This window comes from Alligator sinensis, unplaced genomic scaffold (genome assembly GCF_000455745.1).
Source record: "Alligator sinensis unplaced genomic scaffold, ASM45574v1 scaffold365_1, whole genome shotgun sequence".
Taxonomy (NCBI): Eukaryota; Metazoa; Chordata; order Crocodylia; family Alligatoridae; genus Alligator; species Alligator sinensis.
The window spans coordinates 963,822-991,575 of record NW_005842356.1 but is presented as its reverse complement, the minus strand read 5'-3'; the positions used below and the strand labels follow the sequence as shown (position 1 = coordinate 991,575).

At 39.6% G+C, this 27,754-nt stretch overlaps 1 protein-coding gene and 1 pseudogene across 1 annotated transcript in view; both read right to left on the bottom strand.

The window, feature by feature from the left end:
- The window catches only part of AEBP2 (AE binding protein 2), a gene marked incomplete at its 5' end in the record, with an annotated part of 84,055 nt that overhangs the window by 17,094 nt on the left and 39,207 nt on the right, over positions 1-27,754 (bottom strand). The window contains 3 exons of the mRNA XM_025210565.1: positions 571-695; positions 9,430-9,616; positions 22,809-22,916. Coding sequence (XP_025066350.1) covers positions 571-695; positions 9,430-9,616; positions 22,809-22,916 — 420 coding nt within the window. The remainder of the gene's footprint in view (positions 1-570; positions 696-9,429; positions 9,617-22,808; positions 22,917-27,754) is intronic.
- On the bottom strand, positions 7,595-7,725 carry LOC112551162 (annotated as a pseudogene).

Genomic DNA, 27,754 nt, shown 5'->3' with positions numbered 1-27,754 from the left:
GCCTTGATATGTAGTGTTTCCATCAGCCATACCTAGTACAACATATACTAAAAGTCCATAGTGTTTGATAACTGCACATACCTTTTATTCTTCCCAACCTCAAACTAAATATTAAGCTTTTTAAACTTATATGAAGAACCTTAATATTCTCTAATGCTCACTGTTATCCTTTTCTGTTTTCTAATATTAAGCCTTAAAAATCCCACATGACATCACCAACTTGGATTCATAGTAAGAAGCCAGCAATTTATTTATTTATTTATTTTAACTTGGAAGACAATGAAGGTACATTTTTCATCATTACAAATCTACAGCTGTATGTTCCCCTAGCAGGAAAAGTTATAAAAATGTTCAGATCTACAACGCAAAAATATGATTACAATAACTATTACCAATGTGGCTTAATAGTTAATTTCTTGATTTGCATGGTTAGCAATTAGGTAAAAAGCATGATCATCATTTTTTTAATGTCAGCAGCACAGTGATCACTTAGGTAAGAATTAGAATATCAATAAAGCAATTACATGTTCAGATGCAGATATATAAATATAAGGACAATATAATACTTACAGTACTATGAAATACAACACTGTGACCTTTTCCTAAACTTTCTATGTGAGCTGAGAGGTTGAAGCAGATGGCTCGATGTCGAATAGCATCCAGTGTTTGTGCATCAAAGAAGTCATGTGGTCTTGCTAGAAAAAAAAACAAATCTTAGCATTAAACTCCCGAGGTGGTGCAATCATCCAAACACCTTTAACCTTATATTTTTATCAGAAGTCTGTTAAATGTCTTTAGACAAATCAGTTAAGTTCATCCATGCAGAATGCATGGTGCCCTGTCATCACATTCTAAATTCTGAGTACGAGGCATGGCCTCAGAACTGGCTGTTGTCCTATTACCCCTTTAAGTTCGTTCAGAATAGAGGAGTTGTTCTTTTTTGGTTTTGGTTTTTTAAAATGTTTGACATAAGGACAACATATGCGTTAAACCAGTGATGCCCAACCTTTCAGATACACAGGCCAGATGATGGAGCACAGCAGGCCCACAAACCAAATTTGGCATGCGGGACTGGCACACCAGACTAACCCCTAACACTGGATGGGACCTATGGTGTCTCATGGTGCTCTCCAGGATCAACCCCTACACACTTGGTCCAGCTGTGGACTGGTCTGGTGCTCAGGCTCAATCCAGCAACTGGGGTCATGTCAACTGGCTGGTGAGGCTCTCCATGGGTGCAGAAATTTGACAGTGGGGCAGAAGTGGCCCACAAGCCCTACTTTGAGCACCAGGTACACATTAAATCTAATGCAACTCCTCCTCTATTTAAATTGTTGTTGAGCATTATCTTACTGGATAACTTTCAATATAAAAATCTTGAAAGATTCAGCAATTCTCACTGATAAGTACTGCAAGTGTTGCAATTTCTTTTATGAACAGAGCCCTGCTCCTCAGAAACTGATCAATTCCTTTTTAACAAACAAGTATTTCAACAGTACTACAAATGCTGTCCCAGAAACTGCCCACAACACCACTGTGAACATGTACTACCTTACTCTTCTAGACCAGGGGTGTCAGATATGACCCATGGAACCCTATGATTTGGCCTGAAGTACTGCCTATGCGTCTCTGCATGTGGTGCACAGAGCCAGTCTGGGGCACAGGGCTACAGTAGCTGTGCATGCAAAATACAGGGGCAGTCCAAAATTCATGCTGCATGTAGTGCCTGTGCCAGACCAGCTGTACCCCAGACTAGCCCTATGTGCTAGTGGACTAGTCTTGCATGCCGACTGCAGCACTACATACATATGGTGCCCATTCCAGCCTGGCCCTGTGCACTGGATATGCTGCACAAGGCCAATCTGTGGGCTGATCTACTAGAGATGTTATAAATTAGTTCAGAGTAGTTTTAAAATATAGCTCCTTGTATTTTTAACATACCAAAATAGCACCATTCAGATTTAACATGTGGCTGGGATGGTATTTGAAGTCACCTGTCATTTTATTATTACCAACAGAAAAATCATTAATATTTCTATAGGTATCTACTGGCGTGCTGTAAAGAATGGTTTTGAAGCAAAACTGGATAAAGCCAAATGAAATCAGGAAGGGAATCCCACTAGAGGTCCCCTTAAATTAAAATTAAAACCAGTTTAACCACTGTTACTCAAATTGCTATGTTAAAAATAACTAATTGAAATAGTGCTCAAAGTAGAACAGAAACACTGTACTACCAAGTAAAAGGCAGGAGTAAATGCCAAGGAATTCCATCTTCCAATCAAAGGGTTAATCTGTGGATTACTGTACATAATAGCATGCTTTTTAAAATCCAGGTATTTATCACATGCTTTTTAAAACACAAAGAATAAAAGGCAAAATTAACATTGGGGTATTGGCTATCAACAATAAATACCTTTTATATTACGTGATAAGTGTTGAAATTAAGATGAACATCTGCCAGTTGTTCTGTCAGATCTTGAGTTTTAACTTACTTTCAGCTGAAGTGGAATTAAAATCCTTCTTGTACTGTAAAATCAGTTTGTAAGCAGTAACATGATGAGCCAATGGAAGTGGCTTGTCTAAGGCACTGAAAACCTTTTATAGGTTGAGATGGACCTTAATTGTAAATGTTTCCAGAAATAAAAGTAAAAAGCTGTGTATAGTGTAACCTGAGGCTTACTAATAATACTGTATCTACACTGTTTTTAAGAGCTTTGGAAATGTGCATTTAGTTGAAAAGTAAGTAGAGTTAAATACAAAATATACCCTGATCATACCCTGGCAGAAATATAGCCAAGTTAAAATTTTAATGAACACTTATTGTATAATTAAGTCTACATTATGTACAGTTAAGATATGCTGCTAATAGTGTCAGTTTCAAGAAAATTCATCCTTTTACTCTGTGTTCTAGATTAATGTAATTGTTCAGTGCTGCCTGTAATTAATTTTCTGTCACTCCTGAAATATGTAAAGGCTAGTCCAAAGACCTGAGTTATTACCATGCAAACTGAAAAAAAGTTTGTTTGTTTTTTTTTAACAGCTTCTACTCTTCTTCCTCTCCAGAAAAGATTAGCTATCAAGTATTTTTAAATAGTTCTACAAGGCGAAGTGTTTTAAAACTTGTCTGAAGTCTTTAAAGACTTCATACAAAGCTTTGCTATACTTTGGGAACCAATTAATACATTAGTCTGTACAGGATGTTCTGTACTTGTTTTCTCAGAATTCAATACTGCAAGTCAGGCAATATTGCTTGTAAATGCTTTCCTGCTGCAAACAGATCATCTGAAGTTATACTGTATTATTTGTAGGGCTACTGAAGCTAGTCATTATATAGAGTGCAATTCTGTTGTGTTGTAGTACATACCTTTGTTTTAGCACAAAGGTTTAGCTTTGTACCTGAACTAACTTTAGCAGCCACTTTCTGTAACGTAACACACAACTTTTGAAAGGATAAAACTAGTGTAAAATACCACATCAAGGAAAACTTGGGCTTAAAAAAAAAAATCTATAACATTAATGTAGATACCCAAGTAAATCATTTCCTGCAGGAATTCTTTACATTTCTTCTGCCTCAGAACCTCACAACCACCCACTTCTTCCTTCTCTGATCCAGTAACCTGGAGTCCTTTACTCTGAAGCGCAAAATGCAGTTCTGCAGAATTTGTTTTTAAAGTTTACTGATCGATTCACACAGATCAAGTGCCACTCCTCGATATATGCTAAATCCACTGTCACAAAAACATGGTTGTGAGCTTCACTTAATATCTAACTCTTGTTTTCAGTGAACAACACTGACCAACAACCTTTTGTTTTAGAAATTTCAAGGTGTCCTTTCTCTCATTAAGTATATTTATAACAACAGAGCCACCTTGTGGCTGCCTCAAAGTAGGGATCATAAATACAGACAGGAAAACTCCTAATGGTAGGTCAAAACCATGTGTCCCAACCCCTACTAGGCAACGCAACCTGGCTTTGAGGAACTCTGCTCCAACACGAAGAGGCTCAGGCTATGAACAGGCATTGCATTTGTGCTGGGAGAAATGCCCTTCTCCTGGCACAAAAGGTAGCGACAAGAATTAAAGTCTTCTTATGAAAGAAAACCAGGTCTTCTGTGAATAAGTGACAGCACTAACAAACAGGAACTTCTTCAGAGAGAGAAGTTTCTACTGCCACCTCTAATGACCGTCTTATGCTTATTATCAGGGCCTTAAGGAGCCCCATTACGCCACAGTCCTCCACTCCCCACCCCACACTTCCAAGGAGAATGGAAGAGTGCTAGCTCTCTGATGGCTCACTCAGCAACAAGCTGTCAAGGAGCCCTTGCGGGAGCCTACTGTCTGCGTCATTACCTTTCCCCTTGAACAGAACCAGGGAAATGAGACTGGGACACAGCAAACCCTACAACGAGGGTCAACAACATACAGCCTATAGAGCCACTGGATCCAACCCACAAAGCTAGAGGACTTTGCCTGTGCCTAGGCTGGGGCCAGGCAGTAAGGAGCTGTGTCAGGAAAAAGGCAACTTCCAGGCACAACCACACTGCTGCTGCTTCTTTCCACCCTCCCAGCTTTGGTCCAACAGAAGCTGGGTGGTTTTGGCAGTACACAGGTGGCTGGAGACTTCAGCAGCCAAATTGGGCCCAGGCAGCCTGTGTCCATGATCATGATGCTTCTTCCAGACCCACATTTCCCAGCTATGGAACAGGGAAAATCCTCTGACCCACGTTAGACCCAAGCCAGGTTGTTCCAGCCTGCAGCTTGTAAAAGGAGCCCCTGCCCTAGCCAGTCCTGCCAATCACCTGGTCAAGAGGACAAGGCAGAAAGGGGGAGGTTAAAACCCTCCTGGACAGCCCCTGGAGGGTTTGAGCTGTGCCATGTCTGCCTCCCACCCTGTACATAGAACCAAGTCACTCCCACTTTTGGCAGGTGATGGGGGAAAGAGGAGAGAGGGCACTCCTAAAATTTTGCTTCACCTTTTATACAGAAGGTAAGCACAGATTTTACTACAGTGTAACATCCCAAAAGATGCAAAAGAGAGATCAAGAAGTGTGAATCACCTTTTTGTGGGTTTTTGGTTGTAGCCATGTTGGTCTAAGGAACAGACAGGCAAGGTTCTTTGGGAAGATGTGGTATCTGTTATTAGAGCAACTGAGTAGTTGGAAAAAAGTTCTTTGCAAGCTTTCGGGCATAAGCATCCTTCTTCAGAGGAGTCTCTGCAGAAGGAGGATACTCCCTACGCCTGCAGAAGGGTAACTGTACCTGAAAGCTTGCAAAGAACTTTTTCCCCCAACTACTCAGTCGGTCTAATAAAAAAATATCACGTGCCCAAACAACCTTGCCAATCACATTTTTCTGTCTTCATGTGTTAACACTAAACTTATTCCTGTGCATCGAATATTTACCCCTTAACACCAGAAGCACAGCTAAGTCCTAAGTACTTCTATCCTTCATGTCACAAGTTTTGTGTACACTTGAGCCACCAAAGGCAAGCATATCGCATCTTTTGCTAGAATCTACTAGACAAAATATTGTAGTTCATGCAATTAAGATTCTCATTTGGAGTCTTATGAAGGTTACACTCCTTTATGATATTACATTTAGTAAACTTTACTATGGCTGTTACTAGGTGTAATGTTATCTTGTGCAACTGCAAAGGCAAGAAACATTTTTGAAAATGAAAGCCTAGATTCTTCAGAAAACATGAAGCAATCCCGCCCAAAAAACACAGCATTGTAAGCTCTTCTTAAGTTGATGGTGCAAAGCTGAAATCCACTTTTAAAATATTTGGCTGGAAGCCTCCAAACATGTTAGGAAGACAGAATTACAAAGTGTCTATAGTAGCAGAAATTATAGCTGGGAAAATGAGGATTGAAATTATTTTCTTAAGGATTATAGCAACAAGGTCAAACAATTTCCACAGGACAGCAGGCATTTTTAGCTACCAAGGTGTCTAAGACAAAAGAAAGAAAAAATCAGTTTACCAAAACACTGGGTTCAACTGCAAAAATGCACATAACATTCATGAACAGGAAGACACAAAAGCAAAATTTTACTTGAATGTTTGGTTGAGAAAACTATTATATTTTAACTTACTGGACTGAAACAGTTTATACTGTTGGCTTATTTTCTATGTTGGCAACATGCCATTCTTAAACTCTCTCACATGAATACTGATCATCAAAAGGATATTTTCCTGGGACTGAGCAGGCAACAGCCTTGCTATTCCGATAACTTTGAGTTTCACAGATCTATACATGAGGACATTTGAATGACCACGCGTGTAAGGAATCAGGAACAAATCAACGTTCAGTTAGCCACTTCTACTTTAGATAACCAAAAACCAGGTGAAGACAGAATCATGAGATTAAGTAGGAGTAAATGAAGTATTTTAGTAAACGTCTTTTTTTGGAAAAAAGAAATTTATCTGTGACCTCAGAAAACTGCATGTCAGGGTATTTCTTTTCCTTTTTGACAGATAATTTATTATAACTTGCTTTGCACAGAGATCAACAGAAGTTCAACGCCTCTGAAACTCTGGCCACTTATTAAAGTGCTGAAACACAGATTTAGAGTTGCATCATGAATTTACATTTAGACAAAGTTCTGATAATTCTCTTTGCTTTTTTTTGTTTGTTTGTTTTTTGGGGTGTGGTTATGGCCCAATTTTTTTGTGTGTATTTCACTAAAAAAAATAATTTTTTACACACTTTACTATAGGTTCTTTGCATTACTGTAAATAAAATGGAGAAACAGCAAGATGCATGAAAAGAAAAACCTTTGAAAAGTCTACCTGATTCCAAAGAGTTCAATGACATTTCCAACTTATGAAGAAAGTTTTAAAGACATAACAATTTCTGAAAATGGCATCAACTTTGGATATATTTAGGGACATGGTGCTTCTGGAAAAGTACATCAAAAGAGCCAGCTCAATTAGACAGAATTTTTGCCCTACAGCAAAGCCATATGGTTCATTCTCCATTTGTCTCATGAGGTATTAAACTGCAAATGATCATGCAACTGTGCTTTCTTTCTACAAAAATGTAAACCAGATAAAGCCTAAAAAAATCTGAAGTAGAGGTGAGAGACACAACTATTTAAAATTTCCATAATATTTACTGTGAAAGAAGGGGGCGCAGCAGAAGAGTTGCTCATGAAGTCACACATCAAAAGACTGAGCCAGAAACTAGTCTACTGGATTTTGTCATACTGAAGATAACACCTAAAATAATTTACCGTATTTACTCAAATACAAGATGAACTCTCCATCCATCCACCCCTCCGTCTCCCCCACCTTCTCCCAACCCAGCGAGGAGAAAAAAGCCCTTCATCTTACATTTGCATACAAGCAAACTTCAATAAATGCACTATCATTAAAACTTCTGGCAAAAGCAGCATGTTACTCAGTCACGGAAGCTAACTCTGAATCTGATTTAAATGCAGCCAACACCGAATATGACTATATGGCCCTTATAGGGCAACCATGCTAATGGCAATCACATTCCCCCCTCCCCTCCTCTTTTTTTTTAATATATTATGGCCCTTAAAAAAACCAAAAAAACCCCAAAACACAACACGGATAGATGTTCCCTCCACAGGGAACTGGCACCAAACCTGGAAGTAGTGCAATACCTGGCCAAGGCCAGGAAGGCCAAAGCCAGCCCTGACACCATCCCCTTGATGCCAAAAAGTGCTACATTTAATCTTAGCCAAAAGGCTGAGATACTAATGGAAACCTATCACAAGGACAGGTTAGCGCAGCCTATCAGAAAAGGATATATGGTAGTGCCGAATGACTGCAGTCCCCCTCAGCACCAACTCTTTTTCAGGTCATGGTGAGCCACTACACTGAATTCATTTCCACTTCCTCTTTGCTCCCACAGCTGAGCTGCACCTTTCTTTTCCATTTCTAATGATTCCTGTTTCCTCATCAACCTAAAATGTCTGGCAGACATCAACAGATGGGGACCCAAACAACTCACCCAGAATCTGTCACTGCCTCTCTCAGACTGTCACATATGATTAATGCGGCCTCACCCTCCATCAAGTGCAGCCAGACCAGGTTGCCTTGCACCACATCAGCATAATTTTTTTGAGCATCCCAGGACTCCTAACAAGAACACCCAGTTCCAGTCATGAGTGGGGGGCTAATTAGCACATGGATCCTTTATGGCAGGTGGCATCTGTAGTAAACGCACATATTGAGCAGTACTAAGCTGTGGGGTCACCATGGCTTGAAATGCTGTTAGTTCTGCTGGGGCCCAGCCCAATAAATTATATGGTAGATCAGGAGCCTTTTGGCTTTGGACTAATATTATGCATAGTTTATATTACATATACCTACTTATAAGAGTGCTGCTTAAAAATTTATTTGTGGAGCACCAGCAATTTAGAAAAGATAATATGCATCAACTCTGGATGAACTAGGTCTATGGGTAGTATATGCAAATTTCTATGACCATGTTGATTTCAAGGTCAGTGTTTGCAAATTTGCTCCTCGCTTCATGTGTTCAGGAAGACCAGGGTCTGACACTAGGAGGGAAGGAGAAGGGCACCTCTAAGAGGAAGAGGTTTACGGGAGCAAGGGGTTCACCTGACCCACTCTCCCCCCCTTATTTATTTTCCCTGCTATAGCAGTGGGAAGGGGGTAATGTCAGGGCCTATTTCCAATAATTAGACTAGAAAAATTCTAAAGATTGATAATTTTTCAATACATAGAAACTAATTATTGGGGAGGGGTCTTATAGTTGAGTAAATATAGCAACTACTATAAAACTACTCTCAAGCATCACCAAGAAACATGGTACATTATATGACCTAGGCAACGTTTATGTAAACTTTCAACAAAATGGTGTATTGATCAAATTAAATATCCATACTTCCACACCAAATTCTAAAACAGAAAGGTTCTTTTTTAGTTGTGAACTGAATTACAAACCTGGAAGAGTGTGAATTGGTAGACAAAAGCATTCTATATAAACTTTTCACCCTTATTCCCATATTGAAATCGCAGCTAATGATTTACACATAAGTGAATTTAAATTTGGTCATGGTTTTATAGTTCACCTTCATAAAACTTATGCCCCCCTTGGAACAAATGTATGTGCTTCACCATTGTAAGAGGCAAGGATTTTTGTGGGTGATATACTTTAGTGGGCCAACTGCATGATTGGAATAGGCTTCATATTTATTTTCTCTTTAGAACATTTTCCCCCAAATTTTCCCCTTCTTCCCAACTGCACTTATAATGCCTCACTACCAGGTCATTGTAAAATCTTAAACATCCATAATTTTTCAGTTTCAAATCTCAATACTACAGGTGGGAGCAAGCAGAAGTACTGGGGCAGAAGGAAAAAAAAAAAGGAACATAATATGGTCTGAGAGGTCAAACTGTACAGCTACTTAAAAAACTTCCAACTATGGAAATACTTACGTAATGAACGTCGTCTTTTATTCTTTAATTTCCTTCTTTTGTTCATTCCAGCTTTAGAAGGAGATTCCTCTTTGGCCTTTGGCTGGTTGGCAACTTTTGAAGAATTCTGCTGGCTGAAGTGTGTGGGCACATGACGAGCTAGTCCTCCCTGAGATGCAAAGCTGGCATTGCACCCACCAACCACACACTGAATTGGAACAAAATGACAACAGGACATAAGTGGTGCTGTGGGTCTTCCTTCATGGTGGCACAGCATAAACAAGGCTTATTTATTTGAGGGTCCCTCCCCAACCTAGTTTGCCCGTTCTGGCCTGAAAGCTAGAAAAACAAAAGCAACGAAGTAAAATACTTAAGAGCAGAGAGCTCTGCTAAAGGAACAGGACAACAAATTATTTTATGCCATTTCCTGTCTTAACTTTTACCAATAAAACTACAGTATTTACTTAATGATAAACAAGTAAGGGACATCACAGACACAGTGATTCCATTATTAAAAGGACTTTAACTAAGAAACAATCTTAGACATCACACTGTCAATTTTTGCAATGCAAAGCAGAATCACTTCCTTCCTCAATCACCTTCAATAACACTTACTCCCCCAGGTGAAATTTACCCCACCTTGTTTCCCAAACCCTCCATCATAAGACTACTCCATAAAATCTTGGCAATTTTAACTACAATGCTCCTCTTCATGGTTCCCCACCCCCCCCTTAATACTTCATAGTTAGAAATTATTTCTGCATTATCCTTGCAACCATATCCTTAAGACACCAGCGTGAGTCAACTCTCTTTCCAATGGGGTTGGTCTTTTTAAAAATTAACACTCTATTAAACACTATTCCAGGGCAAATTTTAGACAAATTTAACCTACAAAGTTAGTTAAAAATCAAATGGTTACTTTAGAAAATATTTGATAAAACTCTTAAAAAGATAAAAATGATTCTTTCTTAAAAATGAAAAAGCAAAACAAGACAGTGATCTCCAAATCATATACACAGAACTTTGAAGCTACAGTTAATGTTATTTATTCACGGGTAACTGATTAAACATGTTTTAAAGCTTTTATTAAATTATTTTAGTAAATTTTATTATGTTTCAAACAACAGAAAAATCAGCATTATACCTAAATGTATGTGCTATTTTGCTGATAAACACGAAGGTTTAACTTTTTTCCAAGTGAGAAATATTTTCACTCTACTATACACTTGCAAACAAGGGTATGAAAATATGATTCTGATGGAAACTCTTGAGTGAGCACAGCTGCTTGGGAGCGGCACACAAACTTTTTCAGTTCCCAATCCAACCAACCAAAAGTGATCAACTGACCTACCCTATTTACTTGAATCTAAGATGACCCTGAATTTAAGATGACCCCCCAATAATTAGATTCTATATATGGGAAAAAATTTAATTTGTTATCGTTTTCTAGGTACAGAATCTACGTATTGGAGGGCTGGTCTTGAATTCATCCCCCTCCCATTACTGTAGCAAGGAAAGCAGTGGCTCCAAGGGTCAGGTGGCTGGGGATGTGGTCAGATGGCCTTCTTGCCCTTCCCCACTTCCCCCTGCAGCCTTCCTGTGCCCCCTGCAACCTACATCCCCAACCACTAGTTCCCAACAGCCTCTGCCCCACTCCAGCATCTGCCTCTTTCCCCACCACACTCCCCCACCACACCCTGCCTCTTCTACCCACCTGCATTCCCCATCTCTACTTCTTTCCCCACCACTTCCCTTCTCATCTTTACCTCCCCCACCCCTTACTGTCAGATGATGCTGTCTTCCATCCCCAGAGCACAGCATGTAGAAGAGCAGACACTACTGACTGACTGGTCAGAGGACAGGGCTTCCATGTACTCCGTGCCCAGGACAAAATCCAGCTTGAGCTAGAGTTGAGTTGTGCCTGACACTAATCGGGGGCGGGGCACAAACAGGTGGCTGCTATGGATCCGACTCTGGGCCTGACCCGAGCTCAGGGCAGTCAGAGCCACAGCAGACACCTGCCTTCCCACCCCACTTTGTATGCAAAGCTAAGACAAGGGCCTTTTTCCTCCCCATGCTGATTGGGGAGGGAAAAACCTCATCTTAGATTCAAGTGAATATGGTAACAGCTAAAAGGAACAAAGTCACTGCTCTAAAAAGGAAAAAGTTTATCTGCATCCTTTATTGCCCTTCTCTATTCTAGACACCCCACTGATAGGGAAGCAACAGAGCAGCTGCAACAAGGTTTGTTTGGTAACGTAAGGAATATAACAGCTCTGTATGTGATGCTAAGACCCCCAGACAGGCCACCTGCAAACCAAGTTGAATTAAGGGGGTAAAGATGGTATTAAATATGCTCTGTTCCCTTATCTCATCAAGGTGATCTGTTCTGAACTGTGGTTGCAGCAGAACTGGAAGAGAGGAGTTGGATCCCTGTCCTGGCTTCCCTTGATCCCTGAAGTAGAAATCTCATTCTCACTTTAGTGTGAAGGGTAGAGCCCTTTAAAAAGGACTCTGATCCCTGAAGTCATAAAAGAAGTGTAGATCCCCTTAACTTGAGATGTTGTACCTCACAGTGACAAAAAGAAGGTGAAGACAGACTGTCTTTATATACTGTCCTGTAGCATGTTGGATCATCTGGCAAAACCAGAGCCAATTACAAATTTCGTCAAGCTACCTGAGTTTTTACTTCTGCATTCGTAATTACTTACCTGGGTTTTCAATAGGTCCTTACCTAATAGATATTTAATGAGATTCTCTCTCTACCACTGCATCCTTTCCCCCGCTCCCTTTTTCTTCTCTTTCCCCTAAATGTCCTGTTTATTTTCTCAAGTCTAAATACTATGAGGAGGATGCAACCATTTCCTGAATAAGAAACCACAAACCTCCTCTCTGGACAGACTAAACAACGATCCCAATCTCACTGACAGAGTGTAAAGTTACACTGATTTCAAGTACTCTTAATTTATACTGAAGATTAGAATCTCATTTAGTCATAAAGAAAAAAAGGCAACAAGCAAACAATAGAAGTTAGAATGAAAGAAACTAACTGAATGTATGAATCCTGTCCAGGTTTTCTATTGAGTAGTTTTTGAAGACACTGGAAGCAGTTCCTTTCTACATGAAGGAAGGGAATTTTCATAAAAGTAACTGAACTAACGTCCCAACTTCTCTATTATTCAACTTTAGGTAGAGAGCACTTCCATGAAACTAATATTTCTAGTCCTATTAGCATTGATCCCATTGGAGCAAAGCAAAAACAAAAAAAACCAACCCTGACTTGGTAGTTTCTGCCATAATTCAGAAAAAAAAAAAAAATCACATAAAAAGCATTATTGTACAGCACAAGCATTACAACATCATAAACTTAGTGCCCAAAGTGAAAATATTATTTAAAATGCCAGGTAAATGCACATGAGGCATGTTCCTGGAAGGCTGGGTTCAATAGCACTCAGTGATGTGAATCAGATGGATATCTGAAGACAAGGTTCTTTTTTATTAGACCAAATAGCTAGAGAATTGTTCTTTGCAAGCTTTTGTGTACAAACACCCTTCTTTAGGCATAGGGAGAGTCTGCTGGATTGAACAGAAGCCAATACGCAAAATGCCAGTCTGTGAAAATGCAAATGCATGAGGATCAAAGGCCATAGGAGTCAATAGGTGCAAGACAGGTAGGTGGATAGATATTTCACATTTCACAGTTGTTAACGTACTTTGACTCATGATCATGAAGAGACTCCCTGTTTTGCAGCCATACATGGGCATGGAAGACAACACCAAAATACTCCTAACCCAGAAGTCAGTATTTCAGTTCTTTTATTCTTCCCAAAATTCAATTCTTTTCAAAATAATTGATGACACAGAATACCTGCTTTCTTAAGAAGGTGTAGTTTAAATGCAAAAATCACCCAGACATTATTATTTGTTAAGCCCATATTTTGAGCCTTTAACCAAGATGCAAAAGTATTTATTTGTAAAACCATTCATCTTGCTTTGTGTTCATGTAACATGCTGTTTGAGATTGGTTAGCTGGTTAACAGTCTACAGTGCATCACAGATGCTACAAAATACTTTGTAGTGACGAGGAAATAGAAGAAGTGGAAAATGTCTTACCTGTTCTTTTCTTTTTTCTCTAAAATAATATATCCAGCAATCCGTTTCTAATGGGTCATGTCTCTTCCTCTCCAAAGTTATAGGAGCAGTTCAGGCTGTCACTTCAGGATCTCTGACGATAAGTCCCACCAAATCTACTTCCCAACGGACATTTATACAGCTTTACAAGATCACTAATAAATCCAACTCGCCCATTAAATATAGCTTTAAACCAATCTTTTCCAAAGGAACTCAGATCTAGATATTATTTTTGGTTTTTTGATGTTTTTTTAATACCACAGGGTGGGTCCGGATTGGTGGATATGTTACTTCAAGAGAAAATAAGTAACACGTAAGAAGTTTAATTTCTCTAGTGTACCCATACCCACCATTGTTAACGGGCAGTAATGAACAATGAGTATTTTGAATAGGCAGGGAAAAGTAAGAAACAGGTATGACTATAGAGACCTGCAATCATCCTTTTTGAGATAAGAACTGTTATTTTGGGATGTTAGCTTCTCCTCCCCAAGAAAGAATGCAATTATAAATTGCATTATAAACAGATCTATTTTAAAAGAATATATTCAAAGTTCTGTCCAAGATGCCATTGCTCATGTTAAATTGACATTAATACTTTAAACAATGGTTTTACCTGTAGGCTGCTTTAAGTACAGGTAAACATTATTGTTTACCTCCTTCAAAATGATAGCTTTAAAGCTATTCAGTCAGAAATCTGAGCTTGATTAATCAAAGAAAAAATATTGGAAGGGAATCAATAATATTCATAAATCCTACAGTTATGTTATTCTATCAGTGATTTCCCTTCCCATGCTTCTGACGAAACAGTAAAATTTATGGTTATTAATAAATAGTCTTAAGTGCATACATCATTCCTCCTTTATAAAAATGCCATCTTAATTGCTCAAAATAAGATTAGAATTGACTTTGCTATCTTTTAGCTTTCAGTTGTTTTAGGTTCCCGTTTTGGAATTTCCAAGTGTATAGTGCTACCTAGTAAGTGCCCAAATACTTTTAATATCCAATATGTAGATAGGAATATGAAATGTATTTAGTTAAGTATTCCAATTAAATTGAAATTTAAGCAGCATATATTTTAATATTCCCTCTGGGTCAAAGTGCCATGAATGAGGAGTACGAAACCCCTCTCCCGGGAACAGTTTTCTGATTTGCACACAAGAGCTTATATTTTTATCTAGTTTTGCAAGACCTCAGTTTTTACTGAGGTCAGGCCGTACAGGTAAAACTCTTTTCTTCCTCAAACTCGAAAATCCAAACTAATTACAGTTCTGACTTTACATTCTTATCTAAAGTGCTGCTGATATGGCCAAGCAAGCCCTAATACAAGCAAGAGATGCACTGCTTATACTGCTTTGCATAGAAATCTTAGAAATGCTCAAAACTAGCCTAACTTCTGACTTCAGTGTCACTAAAACTAGACCAGTGATGAGCACTTTTGAACATCCCATCCTTGAGTACTGATGCATTCAGTTCTGGCTAATCAAACTGTAGAACTCTACATTAAGTTTTTTGCAGGTAAAAGATTTATTGATTTAATATTTAAAAATTGATGGTAATCTTAAGGGGGCAAAACAAAAAAAAAGTAGAGTCTAAAAAAAAATCTGATACTACTAAATTTAAAAAACTATGCTTCTTTGAGAGCTATCAATGTAGAGTTTTGCAAATGAATCCATTTTCATGTTTAACGTATCAATCACCTAAATAAACTTTTCAAAGTTGATAACTTTTTTTGCTCAATTTCTTGCCTGCTTAAGCAGTGAATCTTTATATTTTGTATCTACTTTATGTCCAGTTGCTGGATGGATAGAGGACATTTTGACAGCAGAATGACAACCAAGACTTGCAGATGACCACTGACCCTGCTAGGCTCACTGAACACTGCACTTTGCAACTGTCATTCCATTGTCATGCATTCCAAATGTGCTCATGAGTTCTGGAAGGTTATGGTGCTACAATTTAGTGCTCTGTATTTTTACTGCTAACGAGAGCCTCCAATGTGTATACACTGACCTCAGTGGCAAGTGAAGACTGAAGCAGCAAACCCAGTATGAATGAACTAAAATATTAAAAATAGGTTAGAATAGTTTTATGTGGAAAGAAACTGCTACAATGGCCTCAAACAGCCTTGCATATTAAGATATATTCCCAAAAGGTTAAATCGCACTGAGCTTTCTGGGTCAAACCTCCATCACACCTTTCAATGTGCATCAAGCTCTTTGTACTTTTTTTTTTTTTTATGAAATAGTCTTTAAAAAGCTTCTTTAGTACAAATGACAGCTTCTTCAGCTAACTTCCTCTGTCTGCTTCTCCTAATAGAATATATGAGGGACGTGGAAGTCTCCTTCTCCAGCACCATAATCCACATTAGTGAATGTTCAAGGTGACTGAGAATATCAAAAATTAAAAGCGCTGTGATAGGCAAGTCATAGGATGGGGCTGTCCAACGGGCAGCCCACAGACAGTGAGGCTCGTGAAGAGTTACCCTACAGCCCCTAGGCTTCCATTAGGCTGTCACTGCTTTCATCCTTCCACGTATGAGGGGGAGAAGATGGGTGGCATTTAGCCGCTTAGACGTATCTTGGACAGTCCTGTCATAGAACAATCAAAGGACTTGAGTGGTGGGACATATTTTGTCTGCTGAATAAGATCTGCTGGTTCTTCCCTGTGCCTGTGAACACCCCCAGCCCAATAATTTTCAGACACCGTACCCAGGACAGAACCAGCTCAAACCATTCATGCTGAAATTATATCCCACAATATTCTACCAGCTCTTTCCTAAAAGGATGGAGAAATACTCTCATAAAGGTATTCCAAAAATATAACCAACTAAAACAAAAAGAAATAAATGTTATATCCCTCAACTCTGCAGGGAAAGTGGTATCTAACTAGCATATGTTTTAAGAAATAAATGTTATTTAAGTAATTGCGTCTTCTCTAACATGGATATCCAAACTAATGCAATTCCTTTAGAAACCAAAGAGGTTCAGGTTGGATTTAAAGAAAAAAAAGATCATTACATACAGAGAGAAATTCAAAAGCCAGGTAAAATGGTTAAAAGCAAACCTATATTCAAATGCAAAGGAACATTATATCCCCTCAGAGGTGGTAGTCACCCACCCTGGCAATCTCCAAAAAGCAGCTTGATGCCCACCTTGCTATGGTCAGCTGAGCCCAGCAGTCTTTCCTGCCCAAGTGCAGGGAGGCCAGACCCGATGATCCTGTAAAGTCTCTTCCAGCCCCTAACATCTATGAATCTATATTTCAAAAGAACCAATTCAGATATCTCACTGAACAATTTTGCATGCTTGGCACTCCTGGACCAGGAAAATTAAAACAAAAAATACAAAGAATACATAGATATACACTTTAAAAAAAAATTTTTTTTTTAAAAGAACTGTTCCTGGTCCAGGAGTGCCAAACTTGCAAAATCATTTTGTGAGCTGTCTGAATTGGTTCTTTTGAAATACAGATTCATAGATGTTAGGGGTTTATATATAAAATATAAGAATTCGTGGTGCATACACAATTCTTATCATTAAAGGACTGGTAAGATCACCATATTGCTCTGCTTTGCATGCCTGAAAGATGGAGGAAAAATGAAAAATGAGTTATGAACTATTTTCAAATTGAAACTGGACATGCCTCATGGCCTTACCTAGCTCTTCTACTGTATTTCCAGGCTTTCTGGATGTAATACAAATAAATTCCAATTCATTTTAAAATCAAATTGCAATTGCTTAATTCTCTAAAGGCATGTTACTTCAAGATGAAAAGTCAGAGGTCCTTTTTACTCAAAGCTTATGTGAAAGGACTGTATCCCAAACAGGAAATTAGGAAAAACACTAAAAAGAATGATGGATTAAAGAAGAACTCTGTGTCCCAATATTGTTCAAAGGTGGTAATGTCTAATATACCACCATACCCTTAAATAGTTTAGAAGATGAGTCAAATCTTAAAGGATGAAGTTTAGTTACTCTAGTGGTTCAAACCAGGCCATTAGGAAACTGATCCAGCTTAAAAAGCAATTTTTTCTGCATTCATCAGTAAATATAACTTTTTGTTCCCTTAGAAAGAAGGCTTGAAAATTAAAACTGGGGATGGGTAATTAACTTCCACAAACAAGGGGCCACAAAAAAATCTGCCTTACTTTTATGAAAAGCAAAGAGCTGACAAAGCAAGTGAGGGGTGGGCTTTAACCAAAGTGACAAGTGAGATATATGTTTTTTTGGAGCGGGGAAGGGGAGAATGAGGAGGAAAAGAATGCTATTGATCTTGAAGATCTACCTGGGCTTTTTTTTCCCCTCCCCCCAGAGAGCCATGAAAGATAAGATCAAAAGTTCATTTAGCCAAGTGAACTTACTGTTTCTGACAAGTGACACCACTAGATGCTTTACAGCAAAAGTGGCCAACCCATGGCATGGCTGGCTGCTGTGTGGCACATGGCTGACTGTGGAAGGGACAGGCAGCGCAATGGCAGAAAGGGCAAGGAGTACAAAGAAGAGTGTCAGGTCAGGTAGAAGTACAGGGCAAGAAGCAGAAAGCTGAGTAATAGCTTAGTCAGAAAGCAGAGTAGCAGCTTGGTTAGGGATCAGAAAGCAGAGCAGCCAATCAGGTAGAGGATAGAGATTGCAGGGGCACTTACGGAGGGTACAGTGCTAATTTGTGGCACCTGCCAAAAAAGTTTGCCCACACTGCAAATAAATTTCTTTGTGGAGAATTATTACGATAGCTTGCCTTAAGGGAAGCTTTTTCCTAATTTCTACATTTAGTTAATATGAGGATTAACAATTTATTTCATTCTATTTAATATTACATTCATTTCTCATTCTCTATACTAAACATCTAAATTTACTTTTCAGGCCCAACCAAATTCCACAGACTAGTCACGTAAAAGAGCTTGGGGCTCTTCCCACATACACTCAAGTTAGTTGTCTCTTCAATTCATGAGCATATCTTTGTTTTTTGAGAGAAAAGGTGCACAGGAGTACTTAATTTACCTTCTTTATGCTAGTTTTTTTACTTTGTTTCTACTCTAAGCTAAACCAGGTCCCAAGTACTTTCTTCCTCTCTACATAAGAACTCTTCCCATGCTTCTAATTGCCACTTTGCTTGCTACTACTTTCCTGTACTGTCTTTAAGCATACTGGTTAAAATTAAAACTAAGTGGTTTTCCAAATGAAAGCATACCATTGATTTATATGCTGTTATTTATATGTCAGATTTTCTAAATTCGTAAATCTTAACACTTTTTTGACCACTGCTGCATAGAAAGTAGATATTTTCATTGAGCTGTCCACAATGATTCCCAGTTTTTCCTCCTAGTGCATAGTTAATTAAGAATCAAAAACCATGTAATACCATTCTAATGTGTTCCTAGATATTTTTAAACAAGATGCATGGCTTTGTTTAGACTGTTTTGATTGGCTCCTCTGTTGTTCCTCAGTCTTTGACTTAACTTCATTCACCATTTTTCTGACTCCTGGTTTTCTCTTGGACAACTTCTAATAAAAAAATGCAACAATTGTCTCATAAAAAGATTAGTTTTCTAAATATGAGAATTAATCCTAGATCCTCAAAGGTACAAACAAGAATGAGACATCTCTGAGGATCAGGTTCTTAAGGTGTCCAAATGTTTTGTATCTACAAATTATTTTAATTCTAATTTTATGGACATTAAATAAATACAGAGTACAGGCATATTACTTTACCATGCTGTGTTTAGGCTCACATATTCATCTGTCAGAATTACATTTCAAATGTACATTTCATTTTGATAGAGCTCAACTCAAGTGTTGTCTCAGGAATGACAATTTGGAGGAATCTCTCTGAAGTAGGTTTTGCAGCCATGCTGGAAACTGGGGAGGATCATTTTATCTAATCTGATGGGCAACAGTGGAAGTAAGAGATTTCCAGAATAATTCACAGTACAAGGCTGAGAAATTAGACTTGGAGAACTATGGAATCTAGACCTAAAAATATGATAGTGTTCTCAAACACTTCCCCCAACTAAGTAAAAGATGACTGGACAACATCAAAACTCCTTGACCTTAAAGGTATCTGCTAATCATATGGCAGGTCCTTGAGCTATAAATGAATAACTGTGTTTATATCAGAGTGCTAGCTGTCCTTGCTACCACATGATCTGCAAAGGATAATTTCATCTGATGACTGGTGACCTTATTAAATCAGCCTCCTAAAGCTCTTGAGCATGAAAAAAGCAAACTCTCCCCCACAGTTTAAAGTAACTGTCCTTCATTTGACAAATTCCAATATAAGGTACTGGCACTGCAGCCAGTAAAACCTGAATAAGGATCATCCAAGTGCATGAATTTAGAGAAAGACACCTACAGCATTCAGCCAACTGTGGCTCTTGCTATAAAATTTTCATCTATTCAGGTAGACTGTTGCTATTATATATATAGACACATACATACATATATATATATACACACACACTATAGTCTGTCGGTCTATAAAAATAGCAAGTCTATACTTGAAGAGATGAAAATGTTATCACAACACATTATATACATATGACAACATACGTATGTATGTATGTATGTATGTTTTCAAGGGGGAGGTCTGCTTCCCAGTATCTTGATAACATGACATTTTGGTATGTGATTACTTCATCAGTGAGTTCTGAAGTCTGCATTTGGTGCTGACAGTGTCCTGAAACCTCTAGTCTCTCTGATGGGAACAAGAGACCTAAATTCTTCTCAAGTCAAAAGCAACATGCAACACATTTAAAACTAGTAAAATTTAAGAAGCATGCATAACATAGGGAAAAGTGGTGATTAGCAGGAGAAATGCTTAAAAATTCATAAAGAGATAAGATGACTACCACTGGTCAGGTTTTTTGGGTTTTTTTAAAGTTTTTCCACTGACCACAATTAGAAAGTACTGTAAACAAACTAGTGCTATTTGCACATATAATGTGGGATGCCTTCCTCTACTGCAACAAATAGTTTGTAAATCTACAGAAATAGGAGTTCTGACACCTGCTTGTAAGTGTACAAACCAAAATCCACTGAAGACCATATTTTATATAGTTCTATATCTAACTAGGTAACCATACCACTGCTTTCTAAGATGTTTCACAATAGTTTCTTCCCCTGCAAAGTCTATATACAGGTTTCCCTCGCTTTATGAGGGTTCTCAATGTGCGAATTCGCTCTTATGCGATGACCTTTTTTATTCCAAAAATTAGTTATATGCTGGGTAAATTCACTCTTATGTGATCAGTGTGGTGGAAACCACAAAGTCAGCTGCTTTGTGCACTGCACTGTGGGAGTGACGCATACCAAAATATAGTCTCCTGTGTGGATCTGTGCTCCTCACTCATTGTCTGTGACATGTGTTTGTGTAATTACCATCCCCATGATGACAGTGCTTGTGTGTACTGTCTGCTGTTGGCAAGTACCAAAATCGTCTTGTAAAAGTGGTAGAAATGGGTCTGGGGGTCAGTACAGTCAAGGTCTTGGAATATATCCCTATTTGTTACATTGTAAAGTGGGTTTCTTTTATGTGAATTTGAGTTATGAGCCGTTTTCCAGGAACACATGTACAGCATAAAGCAAAGGAAAACTGTATTTAAAATGTCTCTCTGAAACATTAATATTGTTTGAAATGTTAATATTTCACAAGCTAACCGTTCTTGTTTTATAGTAATGCATTTGCTTAATGCCTATTGATTTTGCCTGCCGATTTTTGCCATAATAAAACTTTAAACAAAACAATATAGTCTGAACAGACCGAAGAGCTATTATCAGGCATCTCTAAATACTGCATGTAAACCATTAGGGCAGGCCTACCATGCCAGGGTTAATACAAAATTGCGTATGTCTGCAAAAAGGTATAACAGAGGATCTTTTAGAAAAATAATCACCACCTGCCTCATTCTATAATTCAGTTTCCAATCTCTCAAAATAAAGGTAAACAAGGAAGAGGTTCCATCCAATTATTCACTGTTAAAACCTATTCCAAATTTAGGATTCAGAACTCAACCAGTTACTGTAATAATGTCAGGAATTTATGAGCCACCTGCTAAGCTTTAAAAGCAGGTGTCATCACCTCCATAACTATTTTATTCTTCTGAACAACTGCTACTAGCTTGACAGGTAATATCAGTTTTCTCTTGTTACACATTCTCTCAGATTATGTTATATAGTTCAGAATGAAAAGGTAGTGTTATCTCTGAGACAGGTTAGAGAACTGTACTACACTTCTTCTGGTGCCATGTATATAGTAATTGCTATCATGACTGAAATTATGAGGCCTATAGAAAAATAGCTCATGGTAGAGGTCACTAAAAAACTGAATTTTTTTTTGAGAAATACAAGTGCCTTAAGGAAGACAGAATAGACTGGAGGAGGGGGGATGCATTGGATTTTAGGGAGATAAGATGTGCTAATTAAATTTATCCAAGGAAAACCCCAAATTGATGTTCAAATCTTGCATGGAAGGAGAACTTCAGTCTGGAAGTAGCGTGGGTGGGACTTACCATCAAGTGATCCAGGACTGACAGCTATGAACTGTCCCACTGTATCCATAAGAGGATGAAGCAACCCATTAATAACGGATTGGTGGATATGGGAATGATAAACACTACTATACCTAGAATCACAAGTACAGATTGATGGGGGAAGGGGAGGAAGAAAGAGAAAGAAAGTTAGAAAAGAATATGCAGGAATGCTAGTCAACTATATGGGTGTACAGTCTTGACTAACGTTTCCTTAACTGCATTGAGACACAAAATCGATCAATGTCACTCACTAGATTGCAACTAAATTTTATTTTTAAAATGTCTTCCACCTATACAAAGGCTTCAACCGCACGCTTGGATGATGTATGTTTTACTTCCAAGCAAGGAAGTTTATACCAAGGGGGAAAAAAAAAGGCACACCACCATTTGATTTCAGTTTAAACAGGTCAGTTAAACTGGGAAGTCCACAAGGAACTGAACTTCAGAAGACTAAGCCCAGTTTTTGGTTTTTTTTTTTTTTGACTCTCAGCCCACTTACAAAGAAAAAGGAATGAGGAACAAGCTTGACAGGGCAGGGGCTGTTTTTCCATGCGTGTTCACAAAGAAGACAGTGTCTTCAAAGCACTACTACAATATAAACAATTAATGAAGACAAATGACCAATATTCAGCTTCCTTGAAGTACTTAGAAAATCTTCACATATTAAAATACATTAATCATGGGATAGTCACAGTAGTTCACCAATCCCCAAATATAAACTATCATGTTTTATAATAAAACTTACCTTGAAAGGCTTGTCCCCACTGTGAGTCAGCATATGCCTCTGTAACCAACTTTGACTTGTGGAAGGCGTGTTATATACTTTGCAACCTTTCCATAAGCAAACAAATACCTAATAAAGGAAAAAAGTGGCTAGTTAATTTATAAAACAATATTTAGACCCTACATAGACCATTTTTCTTTTGCTTGTCATGAAAAGAAAGTTTGCTTTCTCATAATAGGTTGCCCACTCATCTGGCAATGAAATGATAAGCATAGGTATTCAAAGGCGGCTTACTGGCCAAAGTGTTGTGCAAATGCTCCTCTAGGTAAGAGGAGCTGCACTATGAAACTGGTAGATATGTATACAACACCCTGAAATTGATTACTAAGAAATTAAGAAAATTCTAGGCTGATTAAATAAAAGGGGAAAGAGCATTCTCATTCACAAACAAGTTTATTTCTGAACATAAGATCAAGTTAAAACCATTTTACAGTATCACAAGGCCTAAATACCTACTTTTTTTTCTTTTTCAGATGTTCCAAAAGTAGATCAAATACCCACATGCCCATCATAAAAACACCCACAAGATTTTTTTAATTGTAGTGCGAACCAGTTACTTCCAGGTGATGCCAAAATAATTATTTTTAAGTGCATAACTAACTGTTTTTGAAGTACTGAGTAGTTTAGTTCTGGTTCCCTTTTTTTTTTTGTTCCCCCCCCCCCCCAAAACAAACTCCAATTTCTATTTGCCCAAGGCCTTTCTACATTCTTTTACGGGTTCAAAATGCCAACGGCAAAAATATCTGTTATTAAATAGGCTTTTTTCCAATCCATCAAGCCAAAGATAAACTCCTGCCATAATTCACTTCTATCAAGTAATTGTTTAAACAATTAAAGTACGTTTTTAAAAAAAATGCTATATTCTTTCCTACAGACATAGCTGCTGAATTCTAGGTCATTCTCTATTTTTCATCAAGTCTGGCTGGTGGATTAGAAAGCATTCGACTAGGTTCTCTGTAATTCAATGGACTACTGACACATCAGTTGTACACAGAGCAGCACATGGTAGGGAAGGACTCTCATACCATGCAGCTGGTCTTTCAATTAATCTGTTTTCTCTCTGTTGCACAGAATATGGACAAGGATCTGGGACTCAAGAGTTCTCTTTATAGGTCTGAGGAGCTGAAGGGGACACAGTCATAACATATAAAACTGGGCAGAACTAACCAAAACTCAGGATTCTGGGTCCCTGTGCCCACCTTTTTTAAAGTTGCTCTGGTGCTGAATAGAATCCAAACTAAAATTTGCAAAATTGTGAAATGGTTAAAATACCCACTGTTTTCAAAATACTGTAATACGGTGTTTTGAAAGTATGATACTGGGACCTCACAGCTGCTCAGTGGAACTTCTTAGCAGTGGGGTCCCCAGTCTGGGGCAGTTTACATGGTGGGCCTCTCTCTTTCCTAAAAAACCTGGATATCAGTTCTAGTAATGGCAGGCTTCAACTACAAGTTCCATGGCAGGGAGCTTGGAAAGCCCTGACAAGATAAAGTAGGGACTTCAAGGATTTTCATATTCCCAGTCTCTCTCTAACTTTGGCACAGCTGCCTGTCCCAAAGTTAAAGAGCCTGGAAGCATTATGCTCTCACAGCCACAAGGCAAGTCCAGGGATTCCAGTATTCTCAGGGTCTGTGGCTGCACACTGCACAGTGACTACAGAGACAGGAACCACTACAGTTCAGAGGCTGCTGTATGATGCAGATGCCCCAGTACTGGAGACCTTCTCCCATTTATGGCAACACTACCAATCGTGACATCATGGAATAGGAAACCCTGGTAGCCTGTCACAGGATTGCCAGGTTCTGAATCTTAACTGTGTAGCAGAGAGCTGAGCTTCAGTTACAGACCCAACAAGGTTGGCAGCCCAAAACCAGGTGGATAGTAGAAGTGCCAGAGTCTCTAGGAGTCCACCAAGGATCCTGCCTTTGTTTTGGAAAAAAGTCTAAATCAAAGATTTAACTTTGACAAAACATTTTAGGTTCAAGCAACAACAATTTTAAATTAAATTCTCTTTTCCTGATAAATGTATGGATTCCACAAAGGAGCCCTTGGAGCCAGTTAAAATGCTGCTGCTTGGCAGTTTGTGGGTGGTCACTCCCACTGGTGCTAGTTCCAGAGCTGTAGCCTCTTCATTTAATAATATTAAAAGGTGCATGCATGTATCACTGATTTTACGTCCAAAGAATTACTTGCACGTAATTTCTCTCTCTCTCAGTAGTACCAGTCATTGTGCAAATAACTTGATTTTAAATACTCCCTACAGTGTAGCCATGAGCTATACCAATGCCTCACCAGCAGGTGGTGGACAAATCCCTACTCTTTTGAACAAAATAGCCAGGAACTCAGCTTTTCCTCTGAAATTCAGAACTTTAATTTTTAAAGATACAATAAAAAAATTCACAACTTGGCAAGACATATATGTAACCAAGTGCAGACTCACTGCAAACAGTGTATTCGGATACTCACAGCTTCAGAAAGCCTCTTATTTCTTTAAAAAGAAGTCTATTAGAGCATATTTTGCAGACTAAAAGGTTCCAGGAATACAGTATTATTAAAGCAAAGACCCAGATCTTGTCCTGCCTCCAGGACATCTCAGCTGCACTTCTGTAGCTTTTAGACATCTAAGTCTGTGAGTCATCTAAGTCTGCAATCTTATCTGAACACATGACACCCTGACCCTTTATGTCTGTCCTGGCCTGGAAAGATCCCTAAGCAACTAGACTTGCACAGGCTCCAATTAGGGATGTAAATAACCTTTTAAAATATTTGTTTAACCTCCTCTAATTATATTGGTTAAACAAATAACAGATAACAGCAGCTTCCACACTGAGAGCCACTCCCAGCTCCCCTGGCCTTTTTGACTGTGTGGGGAGAGGGGAGGAGGGCAAGCCCAGCCAGGCAACACAGCACAAAAACCCCTGAGGGTAGGAGGGAGGGAGTACCTGTAAAGGACCAGGTAATTGTTTAAATGATTAATCATTAGGCTACTCAATATTTTCCTCTTAGGCTATGAGTACTAGTCCCCACCCTTGCCCCTCTCCCAGTTACCCTACTGCCTTCTGATTCCTGACTTCTGATTCCTGTTGGGGCACCAGGGGGCTTCCCTTCTCCTACCTTCCCTGCCAGACTGCACACACCCAGAGCTAAAGGATAGCTGGTAAGCTAACCTAGTTACAACAAGTAATCGTTTAACTTTACATTCCTAGCTTCAATGCAATCCAGAACAACCATCTAGACATCTACCACTACCCCTACTCTGTTACAATTCGATTGTGTTTTGAAAACACCCCTTAGGTCCCATAAAACAGGGATGAAAAAACTATGCCAAAAAACTACTGGATGTACAGGATTACAGCAAAGGAGTGGAGAGTCCTACCTTTTCCTAGTAATCTATTTGGTTTTGGCATCTGTTCTAGGCCCTCCTTAGCTAAAGAAGCATTTACACCCACAGCTCCGACTACCCAGAAAAGCGTCCAAACTACAAGTCAATAATGGACTAGGTGGGTCTGGAGGTATCCCTCCAGCAATCGTGATCAAATATCGGGGTTTTCCATTTCCCATGGAAAAACGGAGAAAACCACGGATGCCCTGTTTTTAATTGGAGAAAACACGGATTTCTCTTTTTAGCAGAGAAATCCGTGGATTCTCTGCTTTTGCAAAGAGCTCTTGCAGGCTGGCACGGCTCCAGCCTGCAGGAGCCAATTGCAAAAAGGGCGGGAAAGCCCCAGCACTGCCCAGAGCGTGTGCGTGCCAGGAGGGGCGGGGGGGCGGCGGCCAGCCTGAGCCTCTAAGGCAGCCAAGGCCCAGCTCAGGCTCACCCTTCACCCCTGGAGCATGGAGGCAAGTGGGGCTGTGGGGATGGTTGGGAGCTAAGGGAGCAGGGGCGCTGCCGGGCCCAGGCAGCACATCGTATCTGGGAGCAGGGCCAGGGGTGAAGGCGGGGTGCCCCTCTGGGGGGGGCCTTGCGGGCAAGCAAAGCAGGGCACAGTGTGGTGGTGCCCACCACATGCAGGCCGCATACATGCCGCCCGGCCGGCTGCCCAGGGGAGGGGAAGATGGAGGCTGGCATGCGGCTGGAGCACAGCTCTGTGGCCAATGCTGCAGCCACAGCGAGGGATTTGGGGGGGGGGCGCGGCTTGGGTTTGCATGTGGCGCTGCCCCTTACCTGTAGACTCATGGTGGCAGTGACAGCCGCTGCCTCCAAAACCTCCCACTACCACCATGGAGCCATGCCTGGAGCCGTGTGGCCGGCCACCGGGCGGCAGCGTGGTGGTGGCCGGGCAGCACGCGCCACCACCACCCCATGCTGCACCGCTATCGCCAGCTGCACAGCTCCGAGCATGGCTCCGCAGCAGCAGGTTTTGGAGGCAGAGCCAGTCACTGCTGGCACATATAGTGGCAATTTCACTATACGCAATTTTTGCTTTTACGCGCTGCCTTTAGAACATAACCCACGCATAAGATGTGGGATGCCTGTATATCTATGTATACATTATCTATATAGGTCAAATCAGTCTCTCCTCCCCTCCCCCCACCCCTCCCTCTGCTTGGCATATCACTGAGCTGCTCTACTTTGTATTAATAATTTGAGTATTTCAGTATACAGACTTCATAGGACAAATTGGGATACATAAGATTAAACCTACATTTCCTATATTTTAAACCATTCTACTACTGTCTGCTATAGACCAGCAGACCAGCAGGATGAGGTAGAACAGGCTTTCTTCAGACAACTAGCAGAAGCTTCCAGATTATAGGCCCTGGTTCTCAAAGGGGACTTCAATCATCCTTACATCTGTTGGGAGGGCAATATAGCATAGATTCATAGATTCTAGGGTCAGAAGGGACCTCAATAGATCATCGAGTCCGACCCCCTGCATAGGCAGGAAAGAGGGCCGGGGATTGAT